This window comes from Mirounga leonina, unplaced genomic scaffold (assembly GCF_011800145.1).
Source record: "Mirounga leonina isolate KUSES-001 unplaced genomic scaffold, KU_Mleo_1.0 Mir_418, whole genome shotgun sequence".
In the NCBI taxonomy this organism is placed as follows: Eukaryota; Metazoa; Chordata; class Mammalia; order Carnivora; family Phocidae; genus Mirounga; species Mirounga leonina.
In genome coordinates, this window is record NW_023270739.1 from 12,066,385 (window position 1) to 12,086,786 (window position 20,402).

Genomic DNA, 20,402 nt, shown 5'->3' on the forward strand with positions numbered 1-20,402 from the left:
TGGGGGCAAGTATGGAAGCAGTGAGATAGAAGGTCATTGTAATAATCTAAGTCAGAAATGATGGAAGATTGAACCAGAGTGGTAAGGTAAAGGTAGTGCAAAGTAGTTAAATTCTGGATGATGTATTTTGAAGGTACAACTGATAAGATTGCCGAAGTTTTACATGTGGGCTACAAAAGAAAATGGAGTCAAGGACGATATGATGCTGCTCACCAATATCCAGTTCTTACCTGGGCATATTTGACATTTCCCTTCTTATCTCCATTTGTAGTTTGGTAAAGCCACATAACTAGTTATGGCCAGTGAATTGTGTAAGGATGTGCTTGGCTGAGGCAGAGCAAAGCCCCTATAGCCTTCTCTGGTTCTTCTTGCTGGGAAGGAGGCCTTGTGTTGAAATTATAGAGCCACAAGATTAAAGGAACTGGAATGGTGAAGTTACCACTTAGAGGATAACTGCCTGGAGTTGCAGTGAACTTAGCATGAGCAACATAAAATTTTTTGTTTTGTCAAGCTACTGATTTGGGAGTTGTTTCTCAACATAAGTATATCCTGTTCTGACCAATCAGGTCAGAGTAACTTGAAGGATGGAATCATCAGTAACTAAGATTGGGAGAGACTGTGGGAAGAGAGGTTTGAGGGGATTTTCAAAGGAAGATGTTGAATCAAGGCTGTAGAAAATAAAAAAAATTCTGCTATGACCATTGTGTATAAAATTATACTCTCCTCCAATATTCCTCTACCATATTTTAATTTTTCTCTGTAGAAATTATCACAACTGAAGTGTGGTGTAGTGATTCAAGAGCTTAGAATCTGAAGGCAGGCAGGCTGAATGGGTTTTACATCCTAGTTTTGCTGCTTTTCTATTCATGTGTTTTTGGGAGAATTACTTCTTTATGCTTCAGTTTCCTCATTTGTAAATGAGGGAAGTACTTATATCAAAGGGTTGTGTGTGTGCATGTAAAGCGCTTAGAGCAGCATCTGATAATACACTTTCTAAATGTTTGCAGCTGTTATCATCATCATCATGAAAACTTCATGAGACCAGGCACTTAATTTTGTTTTCTCCTTTATCCCAGGGACCATGACAATGTTAGTAGGCTCTCAGTAAATTTTTTATGAAAAGGTAGATGGATAGATTGCATTAGGTAGCTATCACTTTTTGGAGTAATGTCAATTTGGGAAAGATCTTGACCATTGGCCAAACCGTAGATAGACCTGTGTGACACGTGCTTGGTCATATAGTTAGGGGAAAAAAATTTTTTTTCAGCATTATTAGTCTTTTAATTTTCACACATGAATATTGGAATTTTATTAAGTGAAAACTGAAATACTAATTTTTTCCAGCTGTATTGAGATATAACTGTGACAAATCTCAAATAGTACTACTAGACTACAGAAAAGAATTATACATAGATCTGGGACAGCATGCTTTTGACCTCATGTTGGACAGATTTTATTTAGTTGTATGTAAATCCTTTAAAGCCCACAGGTACATCTTATACTTAATTTTGTTCTAACCTGGTAAAGTCACAATGCGGTGGTTTCTAAAATTAGACAGGAATTATAAGAGTTCTAAATTATAAATAGCTTTCTGTGATATTTGAGGTCAGAGAGGCCTAAGTTACATAGATTGTATTAGTGTAAATTGATTCTAGGAATTAAGTGATTTTAACCCTTTTAAGCCCTATTATTTCAAATAATTTTTCTGTGTATTTCTTTTTTTATATTGATAGTATTGATACTCCTATCATCTATAAATAATCCTGCTTTTGTTTCTTCCCCTTTCCCTTCTTTATACCTTTTATCTCTTGCTCTGTTACTTCACTGGATAGGTCTGCTACCTACAGGATGAATAAAAGTGGTGATAGCAGGCATCCTTGTCTTCTCCCCAATTTAAAAGCAGTGTTTTCAACATTTTACCATTAAATATGATGTTTTCTGTAAGTATTATTTTGGATGTCCTTTTTCATGTTAAGGAAGTTACTTTCTAGTCCTAGTTTATTGAGGCTAAATCAAATTTAGTGGCTACTCTTTCTGCATCTGTTCAATTAGTAATATGATTTTTTCTTTTATTCTTTGAACGAGGTGAATTGCATAAACTAATCTTCAATATTAAACTAATCACTTTTCTGAAGATAAGTCCAATTTATATATATTTTTTATATTTTGCTGGATTTGGTTTGCTGATGTGATGTGTTTAATATCCTTGTGAGTGAGATTAGTTTGTAATTTTCCATTTGTACTGTCTTTGTCTAATTTTGGTGTTAAGGTAAATTTAACCTCATAAAATGAGTTGAGGAGTGTTCCTTTTTTGTATATCCTCTGTATGAGATTAGCATCCTCTATAAAATTAGAGTTATGTATTCTTTGAAAATTTGGTAGAATTTATCTGTAAAGCTCTTGTGTCTTGCTTATAAGATTTTTAACCACAAGGGCGCCTGGGTGGCTCAGTTGGTTAAGCAACTGCCTTCGGCTCAGGTCACGATCCTGGAGTCCCGGGATCGAGTCCCACATCGGGCTCCCTGCTCGGCAGGGAGTCTCCTTCTTCCTCTGACCCTCCCCCCTCTCATGTGCTCTCTCTCAAATAAATAAATAAAATCTTTAAAAAAAAAAAAAAGATTTTTAACCACAAATTCAGTTTCTTTAATGGCTATAGGACTATTCATGTTCCGTTTTCGCTTTTGAGTCAGTTTTAGTGAGGAATTTATCCATTTCATCTAAGTTTTCAAATTTATTGGCATAAAATTGTTCATATTACCTTATTTTCTGTTTAATCCTGGCAGTATTTTTTACTCTTAATAAAAATTTTTATCTGAGGGGCGCCTGGGTGGTACAGTCAGTTGAACAACCGACTCTTGGTTTTGGCTTAGGTTGTGATCTCAGGGTCGTGAGATTGAGCCCTGTATCAGGCTTCGCACTCAGTGTGGAGTCTGCTTAAGACTCTCTCCTTCTGCCCACCCGCCCCCCAGCTCTCTTTTAATCTTTTAAAAAAAATTTATGAGATTACATCTCCTTTTTATTAATATTGCTTATTTTGCCTCCTCCCCTTTTTTCCTTTTAATTATCTTTCAAATAATAAATTTTGGCTTTGTTTTATTATGTATTTGTATTCTGTTTCTACTAATTACTGTTCTTTATCATCTCCTCCTTTCTCTTTTTTTTCTTTTAGGATTTATTCTACTGTTTTTCTAACTCAATTTCAAGTCTTCTAATAAAGCATTTAAGCCTATACATTTTTTTCTAACACCACTTTTTTTTTTTTTTTTTGCATTCTTCACATTTGAGGTATATTTTCTTCACTATCGTTCAGTTGTGGGTATTTTCCAAAATCTGTTATGATGTTCTTTGTCCCATTAATTTGTTTAGAAAAGTGTTTTTTAAATTTCAAGATATAAGAATACCAATTCTTTTAAATTTGTTAAGTACAGTGTTATGATCTAGTATAGGGTCAGTTTTCATAAATGTTCCATGTACACTTGAATATATATTCTTTGCTTATTGGATATAACTGTATTTTGGCTGCTTTATATACTGTATCTTTGTTTTTGGTTTTGTGTAGTTTCAATTGGATGTGTCTAGATGTAGATTGTCTGTCTCCGTCTTTTGACTCTCCCTCTTTATATCTCTGCCCATTTCTGTCTGTTCTTTATTTCTATCTTTATTTCCCCTACCACCTCTGTTCTACTCCTCATCTCCTACCCTATGTCCCTCTCTTTCTTACCCTGCTTGGGATTTGTGACTTCCTTGAATTGGTACTTTTAGCAGTTCCAGAAAATTCTTAGTCATCTTAAGACCTCTCATTCTTCAACTCAGATTAAATTCTTGTTTCCTTGGATATTTTGTGATTGATTAATTTTTGGTGGATTTTTTGTGTGTGTGTGTGGAAATTGAGGCATGCGTTTGAATCCAGAGAGGATTTGTAATTTCTTTTAACAGTTATCCCAGATCATAACCAACCTGGGACCACTTTAAATGCAATGATATGCTTGAGGTGTTTAGGACCACTTAAATTCCATGAATTGGTATTGAGATTATGCTTTTGGGGGGCAGGGGGCAAAAGATTTTTTTTTAAATAATTTTTGAAAATAACTTCAGATTTGTAGAAAACATACAAAGATAGTACAGAGAGTTCCTGTGTACTCTGTACCCAGTCTCCCCTAATATTAACATCTTACACACTTTTTTTTGCCATTTTAACATTTTTTATTTAAATTCAATTAACATATAATGTATTGCTGGTTTCATAGGGACAGGCCTGTGATTCATCAGTCTTTTATAATACCCAGTGCTCATTACATCACATGCCCTTCTTAATGTCCGTCACCTATTTCCTGATCCTTCCACCCCTCTTCCCTCCAGCAACCCTCAGTTTGTTTCCTGTGATTAAGAGTCTTTTATGGTTTGTCTTCCTCTCTGGTTTCATCTTGTTTTATTTTTTCTTCTCTTCCCCTATGATCCTCTGTTTTGTTTCTGAAATTCCACATATCAGTGAGATCATATTAGAATTATCTCTCTCTGATTGGCTTATTTTGCTTAGCGTAATACCCTCTAGTTCCATCTACGTCATTGCAAATGGCAAGATTTCATTTTTTAAATTTTTGATGGCTGCATAGTATTCCATTGTATATACATACCACATCTTCTTTATCCATTCATCTGCCGATGGACATCTGGGCCCTATATTTGGCTGTTGTGGACATTGCTGCTATAAACACTGGGTTGCAGGTGCCCCTTCGGATCACTATATATGTATCTTTGGGGTAAATACCCAGTAGTGCAATTGCTGGGTCATAGGATAGCTCTATTTTCACCTTTTTGAGGGCCCTCCATACCGTTTTCCAGAGTGGCTGCACCAGCTTGCATTCCCACCTGCAGTGTAGGAGGGTTCCCGTTTCTCCGCATCCTCACCAACATCTGTCGTTTTCTGACTTGTTAATTTTTGCCATTCTGACTGGTGTAACGTGGTATCTCATTGTGGTTTGGATTTGTATTTCCCTGATGTCAAGTGATGTTGAGCATTTTTCCATGTGTCTGTTGGCCATTTGGATGTCTTCTTTGGAGAAATGTCTGCTCCTATCTTCTGCCCATTTCTTGATTGGATTATTTGTTCTTTGGGTGTTGTTTGATAAGTTTTCTTTTTTTAAAAGATTTTATTTACTTATTTGAGAGAGACAGAGATAGCGAGAGAGAACACATGAGCGGGGAGGAGAGGGAGAAGCAGACTCCCCACCGATCAGGGAACCCAATGCGGGGCTCCATCCAGGACCGCGATGTCATGACCTGAGCCAAAGGCAGACGCTTAACCAACTGAGCTGCCCAGGCGCCCCTGATAAGTTCTTTATAGATTTTGGATACTAGCCCTTTATCTGATTTGCAAATATCTTCTCCCATTCTGTTAGCTGTCTTTTGGTTTTGGCCACTGTTTCCTTTGCTGTGCAAAAGCTTTTTATCTTGATGAAGTCCCAATAGTTCATTTTTGCCTTTGGTTCCCTTGCCTTTGGAGAGATGTCTAGCAAGAAGTTGCTGCAGCCGAGGTCGAAGAGGTTGCTGCCATTATTCTCCTCTAGGATTTTGATGGATCCCTATCTCACATTTAGGTCTTTCATCCATTTTGAGTCTATTTTTGTGTATGGTGTAAGGAAATGGTCCAGTTTTATTCTTCTGCATGTGGCTGTCCAGTTTTCCCAACACCATTTGTTGAAGAGACTGTCTTTTTTCCACTGGATATTCTTTCCTGCTTCATCTTACACACTTTCTTATAAGCACTAACTAGCCTCCAGACTTTATTTATATTTCCACTAATTTTTTTTTTCTGTTCCAGGATCCCATCCAAGATACCACATTTCATTCAGTCATATGTCTCCGTTTCTAAAGTTGACAGTTTCTAAAGTTTTCCTTGCTTTTTATGACCTTTATGATTTTGAGTACTGGTTATGTATTTTGTAGACTGGCCTTCAATTTAGGTTTGATGTTTTTCTCATGATTAGACTGGGATATAGGTTTTGTGAAAAATCCATAGTGGTAAAATGTTCTTCTTATCACATCATGTCAGAATGTACAGGATATCAACATGTTGTGATGTTTACTCTGATTATGTGGTTAAGATGGTGTTTGCTAGGTTTCTCCACTGTAAAGTACTATTTTATCCCTTTCCATTCAGGAATGGGAGATTTTATTTTCTTTCAATCCAGACTGAGTAAAGACCGGCAAGTTTCCTTGTTGCTCTATGCTATGACTTGAGATTTATGCCTTATTTATATTTGAACTATGGGTGGAGCTTTTTGAAGCCCAGGCTTTATATTGAGGGTTTATTATTAGCTTCCTCATTTTGGACGGACCTGGGGCTTTATCTCCTGTCCTCCTCAACTTGGATTAAACTCATGGTTTCCAGTGCTCTATAGAAATCCTCACAGCTAAAGCTGACCTTAGTAACCTACTTACTTTTATGATTCCTTACTTTTGGGGCAGTCCAGTGAATTATGTTTAAAGTTTTCTTTTGTTGTAGCTGTTAGTTTGTTGTTAGGTATTTCTGTTAGGGTATCTTAATCCAGTATACTGTCAGCAATAGAAGTTGGTAGGTTTCTTTGACATTGATTATGAACATATTTTGAAGTGTCAACACTGGGTTGGGGGAATATACATCTTAGTATTAGGAAGTATGATACTTGTAGTCATTCTCCTTCCCACAGACACATACACACAATTCTTAAGAATTCCTTGATTTAAAGATACTGTTTTCTCTGCTTTGATTGTCCTTTTCTTTTTTATCCTCTTGATCAACAGCCTATTGATTCCAAACTCTGCTCAAATATTTTCTTCCTCATGCCTTCTCATGTCCCCTTTTCCCTGCCAACCCCCTGCCAGAGTTAGATTTCTTCTGTGCTGCCATAATACACCATTAAGAAATTCACCACATGGTACGTATATATCAGTGTTTGGTTTACATATTATGGTAGATGTTATTTTGTTTACCATTTTTTGGTGTCTCTTCCTGCAGGAAGTTTATTTTGTACTTTCAGCTTTCTTGAAGTCTGGCTTGGCCATGTGACCTGCTTTCACCAATTAAATGTGAGCAGAAATGCCTTGGTTGATCTGCAATCAATGTATAGCATGAGTGAGAAATAAACCTTATTTCTTAAAAAGATTTTATTTATTTATTTGATAGCGCGCGCACAAGCAGGGGGAGCGGCAGGCAGAGGGAGAAGCAGGCAGCCTCATGTGGGACTCAATCCCAGGACCCTGGGATCATGACCTGAGCCAAAGGCAGACGCTTTACCAACTGAGCCACCCAGGCGTCCCATGTCACACATGCTTGTCCATCATCTTGAAGGCAGAAACTGTTTTCTGGCCATCTTTTTTATGTCCTTAAAACTGTCAAACTAGTTTCCCTAAAACATTTTAGATTATTATATATCCTGTAGGAGAGTAGCATTACATAGTGTAAAGAGCATGGGTTTGGGGTCAGATGTATTCAAATTAAAATTTTTACTTTATTTTTAGCTGAGTTACTTCAGAAAATGTCCTTAATGAGTTTTAGATTGACCATTTTTTAAATGAGATAGCTTGTAAAGTTGTTGGAAATATTTGTAAAGTACCTAGTACAAACATTTAGAGAATGTTCTTTCTATTGACTATTGACTCAAGTCTTAAAAATCCCTTTCTACTAATTAAGGAATCAATCCCATTTACAGTTGCACCAAAATCAGTAAGATACCTAGGAATAAAGCTAACCAAAGTGGTGAAAAACCTGTACTCTGAAAACTGTAAAACACTGATGAAAGAAATTGAAGATGACACAAAGGAATGGAAGAACAAATATTGTTAAAATGTCTACACTACTCAAAGCAATATACACATTTAATGCAACCCCTATCAAAATACCAACAGCATTTTTCACAGAGCTAGAACAAACAATCCTAAAATTTGTATGGAACCACAAAAGACCCCGAATAGCCAGAGCAACCTTGAAAAAGAAAACAAAGCCAGAGGCATCACAGTTCTGGACCTCAAGTTATATTACAAAGCTGTAGTAATCAAAACAGTGTGGTACTGGCATAAAAATAGATACATAGACCAATGGAACAGATAGAGAACTCAGAAATGAACATGCAGCCATATGGCCAATTACTCTGACAGCAGGAAAGAATATCCAATGGAAAAAAGACAGTCTCTTCAACAAATGGTGTTGGGAAAACTGGACAGCAACGTGCAAAAAAATGAAACTGGAACACTTTCTTACATAATACACAAAAATAAATTCAAAATGGATTAAAGACCTAAATGTGAGACCTGAAACCATAACAGTCCCAGAGGAGAACATATGCAGTAACAACCTGTTTGACATTGGCTATAGCAACTTCTTTCTAGATATGTCTCCTAAGGCAAAGGAAATAGAAGCAAAAATAAACGATTGGGACTTTATCAAAATAAAAAGCTTCTGCAAAGCAAAAGGAAACAACAAAACTAAAAATCAACCTGTGGAATGAGAGAAGATAATCGCAAATGACATATCTGATAAAGGGTTGGCACCCAAAATATATAAAGAACTTATAAAACCCAACACCCAAAAAACAAATAATCCAATTAAAAATGGGTAGAAGACATTAACAGAAATTTTTCCAAAGAAGACATCCAGATGGTCAACAGACACATGAAAAGGTGCTCAATATTACTCATCATCAGGGAACTGCAAATCAAAACTATAATGAGATACCACGTCACACCTGTCAGAATGGCTAAAATCAAAAACACAAGGAACAACAAGTATTGACGAGGATGTGGAGAAAAGGGAACCCTCTTGCACTCTTAGTGGGAATACAAACTGGTGCAGCCACTGTGAAAAATAGTACTACCTCAAAAAGTTAAAAATAGAACTGCCTACGATTCAGCGATTGCACTACTAGGTATTTAATAATCCAAAGAATACAAAAATACTAATTTGAAGGGATACGTGCACCCGGATGTTTATAGCAGCATTATTTACAATAGCCAAATTTGGAAACAGCCCAAGTGCCCACTGACTGATGAATGGATAAAGAAGTGGTATACACACATGTGCATACATACATATACACACAATGAAATATTATTCAACCATAAAAAGAACGAAATCTTGCCATTTGCAACAACAGGGATGGAGCTAGAGAGTATTATGTTAAGTGAAATAAGTCAGAGAAAGACAAATACCATATGATTTCACTTATATGTGCAATTGAAGAAACAAAGCAAATAAGCAAAGAGGGAAAAAGGCAAACCAAGAAACAGATTTTTTTTTTTTTTTTTAAAGAAATAGATTCTTAACTGTAGAGAATAAACTGATGGTTACCAGAGGGGAGGTGGATCAGGGGATGGGTTAAATAGGTGATATGGATTAAGGAGTGCACTTGTTGTAATAAGCACTGGGTGTTGTATGGAAGTGTTGAGTCACTATATAGTACACCTGAAACTAATATTACATTGTATGTTAACTAAGTAGAATTTAAATAAAAACTTGAAAAAAACCTCCCTTTCTCTTGCCTTCATGAATTTATTTCGTAGGTTATTAGATAAATATTTTTTTAACTTCTATATGTTAGCATTGTCTAGGCAGTGGAAAGTGGTGAATGAGATCTAGTCCATCTTTTTTATTTTATTTTATTTTATTTATTTATTTAAAGATTTTATTTATTTGACAGAGAGAGATAGCGAGAGCAGGAACACAAGCAGGGAGAGTGGGAGAGGGAGAAGCAGGCTCCCCGCTGAGGAAGGAGCCTGATGTGGGGCTCGATCCCAGGACCCTGGGATCATGACCTGAACCGAAGGCAGACGCTTAATGACTGAGCCACCCAGGTGCCCCTCTTTTTTTTTTTTTTTAGATTTATTTATTTATTTGTCAGAGAGAGAGTGCACACAAGCGGGGGAGGGGGTGGAATGACAGAGAGATCTAGTCCCAGTCTTTAAGGAAGTTACAGTCCAGCAGTCAGTAATTCTCCCTCCCTATCTCTGCCTATTAAAATTATATTAATATTGGAAGGCCTCTCTCTACAATCAGCACATCTTTGAAATTTTTGCCTAAATTTTTCCCCATCTCAAAAAGAGAAATCCAGAAGTGATTTATCCCTCTTGATTTTTAAAAGCAATATTCATGTTATCCATACATATCTCTTATAATATATATTACATTCTACCTGGCAGGTTCTGTTATATTCATGCATATACATCATGTATATTTTTAAGTTTCTTTTCTAGATTTTCAGCTCGAGTATTGGACATACCTATCACTTATCTTGTATCTCTCAAATCAGTGAAATTATGTGAATAATGAATAATATCACTCCTGGGATGCCTGGGTGGCTCAGTCAGTTAGGCGTCTGCCTTCGGCTCAGGTCATGATCCCAGGGTTCTGGGATTGTGTCCCGCATTGGGCTCCCTGCTCAGCAGGGAGCCTCCTTCTCCCTCTGTCTACTGCTCCTGCTGCTTGTGCGCACTCACTCTTGCACGCTCTCTCTCTCTTTCTGACAAATAAATCTTTAAACTCCTTAGAGGTGTTTTAGGAATTTGTGGGGGCATTTTTGTTCTTCACAATGATTGGAGGGCACCAGTGGAATTAGTGAAGAAAGACCAAGAACGAAAGACTTCTTGCGATGCTCAGGATAGTCTCTCAGGATAAATTATTGTCTTGAGTGCCAATAACTTTCATATATTCTACCAGATATTACATGTAAGTGAAAAACTTATAATTCTCTGAATCTAGAGCCTAAATCCATTTTATATGTAAATGCTAGGTATTTCTTATGAAATAAGATATATATATTTAATATATATACTGAGTGTGTGTATATATATATATATATACACACACATGCACACACACACTGAGTGATATATATTGAGTTTTCTCAGAATATATTTATCACCTTTGTAAATCAAGGAAAAATTGTACTTTGTTTTGTCCAGAATTTTACTAAGTCTTGCTCAACATTACAGAAAATCATGTCACCAAAGGCAGTGCCACTCATGGTGTTTGAGTCACCATTAATATAAATGTCAGTCCGTTTTTGTAGCTATTGAATTTAAAATGATTCTGGATGTAGGTGTAGGCAGCCATCTAATTCATTGTCTTCTTTTGTCATACTCAGATATTTACATTTGGAAGTATGTGTTACTTCTTTTTAAAATATAAATGACCCTCCTTTAATTTCTGCCATATATTACAGTAAAGCATTATATTAATGCTTTAAATTTGTACATATAGATATGTTATTTTATCTTTAAATTTCTTTTAAATTTTTATTTAAATTTCAGAATTTAGAAGAGAGCACTGCAAAATATTTGTTATAAAAAGCAACATTGTGGGGCACCTGGGTGGCTCAGATGGTTAAGCGGCTGCCTTCGGCTCAGGTCATGATCCCAGGGTCCTGGAATCCAGCCCCGCTTTGGGCTCCCTGCTTGTGGGGAGCCTGCTTCTCTCTCTCCCTCTGCCTCTCCCCTGGCCTGTGCGCTCTCTTTCTCTCTCTCTCTCACTTGCTCTCGCTCACTCAAATAAATAAAATCTATTTAAAAAGCAACATTGTGTCATGTTATAAGTTCACTATTTTACGACTATTAGAGCCTGGCAAAATAAAAAATTTACTTTAAAAATATACATTTAGTCTTTATAGAACATTAAACTATTCTCTCTCTCTCTCTTTTAAGATTTTATTTATTTGAAAGAGAACACGAGTGGGAAGGAAGGGCAGAGACAGAGGGAGAGGGAGAAGCAGGCTCCCTGCTGAGGAGCCTGACATGGGGCTCCATTCCAGGACCCCTGGGGTCATGACCTGAGCCATCCAAAGGCAGACGCTTAACCAAATGAGCCACCCATGCGCCCCTAAGCTATTCTCTTTAGGGGAAATGTGTATCACAAACTATTCTGACAATTTGAATAATAATTAAGTTAGATGAAAGCACCAAAAATTTGTTACAAACCAGAAAAAAGTATATGCAAACTTTATTCAATTTATAGAGAGGCAAATTGCTATTTATAATTTTAAAATTTTCTAATAAAACGTCATAGACTTTGGTTAATGACTAAGATTCTTTACTTGTTTTCATTATAATTAATATGTCCAGAACTTTAATTTTTAAAAATTTGACTATTGTTTCATGCAGAGGACAGAAGGTATTTTACATGTGATTTTAATTTTAATTTATATTCCTTAAATTAGTTCTTTAGGATTAGCAATGAATTGTTTTGATTCAGATATTCTAAGTGTATTTTTCATCTTTGAGCATATGATAAGATATATTTTATAAACTAAAGTGCAGAACCAGATGGCTTTATTCTGGTATGATACATGTTAATTTGTATGCCTTGTTTTCAACAACCGTGGGATTATGTTGTATCTCATCATTGCCTTTTTTAGACTATTTTATAGACAGAACTAGAAATTCTGGTTATATAAAGCTATTCTAGCACAGGCTAGAAAGTAGGTCATTGTGATGGGGAGTATACCAAACCACCCACTGGTTGCTATAGCAATGACCTACTTTAAGAAACTGTTTCTCTTGATTCATGTTGAAATCATCTGTTGGAAATGGTATAAGGAAACTCACTGCGTATAACTTTTTTTTTTAGCAATAAAGTAGTGATCTCTGGAGATTTTTTTTTTAAGTCTTTAATATGTTTAAACTGAAGAAGTATATTTTCTTAACACCCTTTCTGTTTTGAAGTGATGCAAATTAGTAATGCAATTAAATAACAAGAGAACTGTGGTTCTATATAGGTAATACAATTATGCAAAGAGATGTAGTGAGTTTTACTACTGTTTGGCCTTTAAAAGTAATTTGTTGCATGTAGTTAATAGCATTATTAACTGAGCCTCCAAATGGGTATAGTAATATGCCATATTAAGAGAAGATCTGAACATATGTTCCTGTTAAAAGTGTACCCTGTGTATTTTCAATGTATTATATTGAATTATTCCATTGAATATCAGATGCCTGTTCTGAGGCACATGTAACCGTAATATATAAAGGCTGAAATTGGTGTGTTCTCTGGAACACACTGAATCTGAACTCTGACAGAACTCACTCTTCCCAGTTAAGGGTAAAGGATGAAAGGTTAGATTTTATATAGCACCCTTTCAAGTAACACTATCCCTTCAGCACTGAAAAGAAATCTTGTATGTCAATGAGTTGATACTTTGAACCTAGGATATTAGAGGTTTCATTTTATGGTATTATCAAGGAAGAATTATATACTTAGAGATTAGTTGATTCAGGATCTTAATTGTACTATATCTTGAGATATATATAGAAAAGTTTTGTATCCAGTGTTAATATTACAGTGTTATATTCATTTCAGGTATAAATTTAGTGATTCAGCAATTCCAGATATTACTCAGTGGTCATCAAGATAAGTGTACTCTCCATCCCCTTCCCTATTTCACCCATTCCCCCACCGACCTCCCCTCTGGAAGCCATTTGTTCATTCTGTGTAGTTAAGAGTCTGTTTTTTGGTTTGTTTTTTTCTCCCCTTGCCCCTTTGCTCATTTGTATTATTTCTTAAATTCCACATATGAGTGAAATTATATGGTATTTGTTTTTCTCTGACTGGCTTATTTCACTTAGCATTATAGTTTCTAGATCTATCCATGTTGTTGCAAATGGCAAGATTTCATTCTTTTTTATGGCTGAGTAATATTCCATGATATATGCATATCTGTGTATCTTCTTTATCCATCTATTGATGAACACTTGGGCTGCTTCCATTGTTTGGTTATTGTAAATAATGCTGCAGTAAACAAGGGTGCATGTATCCCTTTGAATTAGTGTATTTTTTGGGTAAATACCCAGTAGTGCAATTACTCGATTATAAGGTTGTTCTATTTTTAATTTTATGAGGAACCTCTGTACTGTCTTCCAAAATGACTGCACCAGTTTGCATTCCCACACCAGTGCACAAAAGTTCCTTTTTCTCCACATCCTCACCAACACTTTTTTCTTGAGTTTTTGATTTTAGCCATTCTGACAGGTGTGAGGGGTATGTCATTGTGGTTTTGTTTTGCATTTTCCCGATGATGCATGATGTTGAGCATCTTTTCATGTGTCTGTTGGCCATTTATATGTCTTCTTTGAAGAGACGTTTGTTCATTTCTTCTGCCCATTGTTAATTGGATTATTTGGTTTTTGGGTGTTGAGTTGTATCAGTTCTTTATATATTTTGGATACTAACCCTTTATTGGATATGTCATTTGCAAATATCTTCTTCCATTCAATAAGTTGTCTTTTAGTTTTGTTGATTGTTTCCCTTCACTGTGGAGTGGAGTGAAGAAGAGAAGTCCCAAGATGTAGTCCCAATAGTTTATTTTTGCTTTTGTTTCCCTTGCTCCTGTTATATACTTATTCATGTTTGCATTTGCCTTGTCACTGGGAAAGATATTCATTGAACCTTTGTTCAAAGTCACATTCAGGAGAAATTATGAATCCAAGACAATTATGCGTGTAGATGTAGGCATCCAACTAATTAATTGTCTTCTGTTCTCATTCCCAGGTATTTACATAGAAATATGTGTTCCTTTTTTTGGAAATATAAATTATTCCAAGAGGAGAATAATGATAACTTATGCTACCAACTTATGCTAATGAATATCTACCAAGTGCTAGTAATTCTACTAGGTGATTTTATAGTGTTTCTAGTTTTTCTTTCTTTTTTTTTTTGTGTGTGTGTGTTTCTAGTTTTTCAACAGTCATACAAGACAACTCTATGGGTTTTTTTTTTTTAATCCTGTTTCTAATCTTTTCAACAGATTGTATTGATCATATGATATTTGTTTGCCAAATGTAGAAACCAAAACACATGTTAAGAAAACTGTATAGTTAGGAATGAGAGACACATACTAATTTGGAATCCATCAGAAGGAGAAGGTGCTGTGTATATATGATAGCTGTAATGTAAAGTACAATGTGAATGTTTCTCTAGGATGAGTTCCATATGTCCTTTAATAGTTTAGATGATGGAGAAATTACTTTCAGTTGGAAGACTGAAGATTAGTTGTATATGAACTTGAAGAGATGGAAATTGGGAAAGGTATTCTAGGCTGAGGGAAGATCATGGAGCACATTCCAGGAGAGCGAAAAGAGTAGTTTGGTTTGGTGAGAAGGAAGGGGGAATAGTAAGAAATGAATCTGGAACCCTAAGTTAGTGGCCAAACAAAATTATGTGTTTTAGGGAATGAGTTTTTGAAGACCTTTGTACAGGAAAGTGTGCGTCAGAAAGATTTGGTGTACTGTATAAAATGGATTAGAGTGGGGAACAGATGTTGGTAGGAAAATGTATTTTAAGACATTGCAATAAATAATGCCAGCAAGAGATAATAAAGGCTAGAATTATTATACCAAGAACAGAAGTGCTAGGAAGGAGAGGAACCAAAAATAATAGATAACAGGTAATTGTGCTTATTATGGATCAGGCACCATTCTGAGAGCTTCACATATATTAGTTAATTTAATTCTCACAACATGCTGTGATATGGGTCCTATTACTATCCCCGCCATAAAGATAAGGAAATTAGAACTTTTCAGGATTGATTGAAGGATAGTAATTTGTTGCTAGAGTTGTTAAATTATGGGATATCCATGTAATGGAATACTATGAAACCAACAAAATTGATGCCATAGAGGTATGTCTCTTGCTTTGAAAAGATATTCACTCTGTATTAAACCTTGTTTATAGTAGATACAGTATTTCTCAGTTTGTTTTACTTTGAGTGTATGCTCATTATCAATTTTATACTTTTTATGAGGTAAAAAAAAAAAAAAAAGCCTGTTTCATCTTCAGTCCCACTCCCCAAAGGTAGCTATTATTAACAGCTTGGTAAGTATTCTTCTAATAATTTTCTTATGTACATATAACATAAGTAAATATGTGCAAAGTAAATTTTATTTTATGAAAAAAATATATGCATTTGGTTTCAGAAGTCACAGTGGAAAGGTACAATGTTCTTTTTTAAAGTATCTATATTTGGGGGCACCTGGGTGGCTCAGTCTTTAAGCGTCTGCCTTAAGCTCAGGTCATGATCCCAGGGTCCTGGGATCGAGCCCCACATCAGGCTCCCTGCTCCACGAGAAGCCTACTTCTCCCTCTCCCACTCCCTCTGCTTGTGTTCCTGTTCTCGCTATCTTTCTGTCTGTCAAATAAATAAAAAAAATTTTTAAATCTTTAAAAAAAAATAAAGTACCTATATTTGAGTCCACTGTACTTCTCTAATTTTTATGTGAAATTACAATGATATAAATGATAACATCTGTGGAAGAAAAATATCATACTATGGAAGAAAAACACCATATTTAAATATATCTATTCCTTTGTTTTATGCAGTACCAAAACAAAACTAATTATTTGGTTGCATTTTCCATTGTAAGACATTACTTCAGTTCATATCATTCTCTCCAGTGTTTGGTTCATAGGGTGTTTATTGAAAAGTATTAAGAATGCTTAGCCTGTGAACAAGAAAGGGAAAAATAAAAGGCCAATTATTAATTAATCCAGGCTTGTTCATTTTATGCATTAATCAGGTTTTTTTTCTTTTCCCATTTTTTCCCATCTATCCTTGACCTGCTTGTACCATATGGAAACATTTCCATTCTGAAACTAACGGCACAAAAGAGATTTGAGAATTATCTCTGCCTTGGATTATCCTTCCAGGACATTTTAGTTTTGTACTGTTTAAATTTAAGAAAACTTAAAATTGCTAGTTCATTCAACCTCTTAATTTTTTATCTGACTGCTAGAGTGTCTAAAAACTCTTTTGCCAAGCAAATACATAAAACTAGATGTTTTGTAATAAACATTTATCACCAAACATGAAAAATTATTCATAGTTACGGATAATTTTATAAAATTCAGGTACTTTTGTATTGGTATAAAAATAACAACAATCTTCTCCCCCAGAGTATTTGCACATTTGTAGTGGTAAGTTGAGGGTAGGGGTCAGTGTTAGGGCAATGGCTCCAAACCCAAACAGAACAGGGGTGAGGTGAAATACAAATGTGAAGATGGAAAGATTTGTTTCCTGTTTGTTTAAAGACAATTTTGCAACTTCCTAAAGGTGATATGATGGGGGATACCTGGGTGGCTCAGTCGGTTAAGTATCTGCCTTCGGCTCAAGTTGTGATCCCAGGGTCCTTGGATCAAGTCCCGTGTTGGCTCCTTGCTCAGCGCCTGCTTCTCTCTCTGCCTGCCACTCCCCCTGCTTGTGCTTTCTCTCTCTCTCTCTGGCAAATAAATAAATAGAATCTTAAAAAAAATAAATAAAGGTGATATATATAGTCATGAGTCCTCATGAGTTCCCACACCCATAGAGATGATGGCTCCTAAATAGAAAAGAGTATTAAACTTGACTAGGTATACTGATGTCAGTAATAACTACAACTGTAAAAAATTAACAAAACTTTCTTGATGAAATGATAGTATCAGAATAGGCAAATGATCTGAACTGAACAGCCTCCTAGAATAATGGTGTCTGGTAGAACTTTCTGCAGTGATAGAAATGTTCTTCACCTGTGCTGTCCAATATGGTAACTAATAGGCACACATGTGGCTGTCGAGAGGCCTTGAAATATGGCAAGTGTGACTGAGAAACTGAATTGGTGATTAAACTTAAATGGCTATATGTGCATAGTGGCTACCATATTGGACAATGCATTTCTGAAATGTGCCTTTTCATTCATATTAGCTTCTCCTCATAAGTAAACACAATCACTATTCTCAGAGAACACATGGCCTGTGGAAAAGGCAGACACATATTTAACCTTAAGTTCAGATACATGAAAGGAGCAGAGTAAAGAGGAAATAAGATATGTCCAGCTGAGGGGAAGAGAATCTAGATGAAATGAGGCAAATAGTGAGGTTGAATTTTCCAGGGATGACCTCTCTTTCAGATTTCCTCTTGGAGACTGCTCCATTTCTTTACAATAAAAGATGCACAGTGAGCAGTCTTCTAGTACTACCCCAGAATTTCTCAACATACTATCATGTGTAAGCCTTGTTGGTACTTACTTCATTGAGAAAAGCCCACCTGTTGCATGGAATTTTTCTTTTTTAATTAATCTGGCATTCAGAGTTATGCCACATAATTTCATGTCTATTTAATCAGTTTCTTTAATTAGATAAGAAACTTGAATATAGGCATGTTTTCTCTCTCATAGATGATTACAGTATCCCCTAACACTCAAATTCTTAAATTATTCACTTGCTCAGAGTGATTAAATAGGATATTTCCATTTTTTTCAGTAGAAAAATGTTCTAGATTTTTCAAGATGGCTTTTCTGTTTGAACTTGAGTTCATTTCATCAATGAAACAGTGAAATCAGTTCATTTAATTTATATAATTTTTATGCTTACAAATTAAACCATGCTAACATTCACTCACTATTATTTAATGGAAATTAGTGATTTAATTTAGGAATTTCATTAAAATACTGAGAAACTTGTGTTGTAATAAGAAAATTGTAAGTATGATCTCTGGAAACAGTAATTTACAGATCAGTTAGAAATAATAAGATAATAAGAGGTAATAAAATTATGGGGTTGGCATGTCAATTTTTAGAATAACATGATTTTGTAATACTTTATATCTTCTAAGTATACATGTTTAAGAATTTTAATAATATTTTTCTCTGTAGATTTTTGCTTCAATGTCTTGAAGACCTTGATGCCAATCTGCGAAAATTAAATTCTCGTTTGTTTGTGATTCGTGGACAACCAGCAGATGTGTTTCCCAGGCTTTTTAAGGTAATCTGAAAAATCTTTGCATAAAATAATAATCTTTTTTCAGAGAAGACACATATTTGATAAGTAAGGTATTTGAGGTAATTTAAAGTATGGGAAATATAAGTATTTTTTTAAAAAATTTTATGTTTTTTTTTAATTTATTTAATAAAAACTTCACATGGTAGAATCAGACAGCGAAAAAGTGGTTTACAGTAAAAACTTAAATCTTACTTCTGCCTTAAAGTGCTAGTTCCCCTCCCATAAGCAACAACTACTACCAGTTTCTTGTGTATGCATTAGAAATATTTTTTGCATTAATAAGAATATATATGTGCATATGTCTATATATACATATATAAAATACCTGTAGGTCCATCTGTGTATATAAATTTGCATTTTTGTGTATGTTAACATCCCCTTCTTAACAACCAAGATAAGAACGCACTATAGGGGCGCCTGGGTGGCTCAGTCGGTTAAGCGTCTGCCTTTGGATCATCAGGTCATGATCCCAGAGTCCTGGGATGGAGCCCCGCATTGGGCTCCCTGCTCCACGGGAAGCCTGCTTCTCCCTCTCCCACTCCCCCTGCTTGTGTTCCCTTTCTCGCTGTGTTTCTCTCTGTCAAATAAATAAATAAAATCTTGAAGAAAAAAAAAGATGCACTATATTTTATACCATCTGTGCCATGCTTTATTCATATGGCCGTGTATTTTAGAGGTTGTTTCCTACTGCTCCCTCAGTCTTTTAAATGGCTTTGTAGTATTCCATTGTGTAGGTATGCTATGATTTCTTTAACAAGCTGTCTACTGAACATTTGGTCATTTTCCACAGGCTTTTGCTAATACAAATAATGCTGTCAGTGAACATCCTTGTCCAGATACAAATATCTTTGCTCACATGTGCTGGTACATTTTTGGCATAATTCTCATAAGAGAACTTTTTAGGTCCAAGGGCTATAATGAACAACATGCTACTAATAATACAAAACTGTAGTTTTGTGGGGTTTTTTTTAACTTAAGGAGAATCTTAAATCTCCTGGTTTTATGTCTCCCTTCTTTTTCTTTTTTCTAAATGAAAAAATTAGTCCTGGAGAGGTTAAAAGAGTTGACTAAGGTCATACAGCTAGGTCATGGAAGCGGTCAGACCAGAAGGTGATTCCTGGTTATCTCTTGTTTATCCATCCCTTCCTCTTTCCTACCATTAGGATTTCTAATGTATATCTGCCTTTTTTTTCTTTTTTTTGGCAGCTGTTTGATTCATCAATTTTTTTTTTTATAGTAATATTCCTATTTCTAATGCAGAAGAGAACAGTTCCTTTCCCTGAATGAAAATGTCCCCAGTGCTGGGAGTCAAATAAACTACCTAATCTTTTTTTTTAAAGATTTTATTTATTTATTTGAGAGAGAGAGAAGAGAGACAGAGAGCATGAGAGGGAGGAGGGTCAGAGGGAGAAGCAGACTCCCTGCCGAGCAGGGAGCCCGATGCGGGACTCGATCCTGGGACTCCAGGATCATGACCTGAGCCGAAGGTAGTCGCTTAACCAACTGAGCCACCCAGGCGCCCTAAACTACCTAATCTTTTTCACTGGTATGAAAGAAACCTTTAATGTTTAGGATTTGGCTAATGCAGCAGTTTTGGCTAGTGAAGATTTACTTTATCAAAGCATGTTTT

At 35.5% G+C, this 20,402-nt stretch overlaps 1 protein-coding gene across 2 annotated transcripts in view; it reads left to right on the plus strand.

Moving 5' to 3' along the window:
* The window catches only part of CRY1 (cryptochrome circadian regulator 1), an 88,785-nt gene that overhangs the window by 33,941 nt on the left and 34,442 nt on the right, over positions 1–20,402 (plus strand). For both annotated transcript variants that reach the window (XM_034987649.1, XM_034987648.1), the window contains exon 2: positions 18,646–18,754. In XM_034987649.1, coding sequence (XP_034843540.1) covers positions 18,646–18,754 — 109 coding nt within the window. The remainder of the gene's footprint in view (positions 1–18,645; positions 18,755–20,402) is intronic.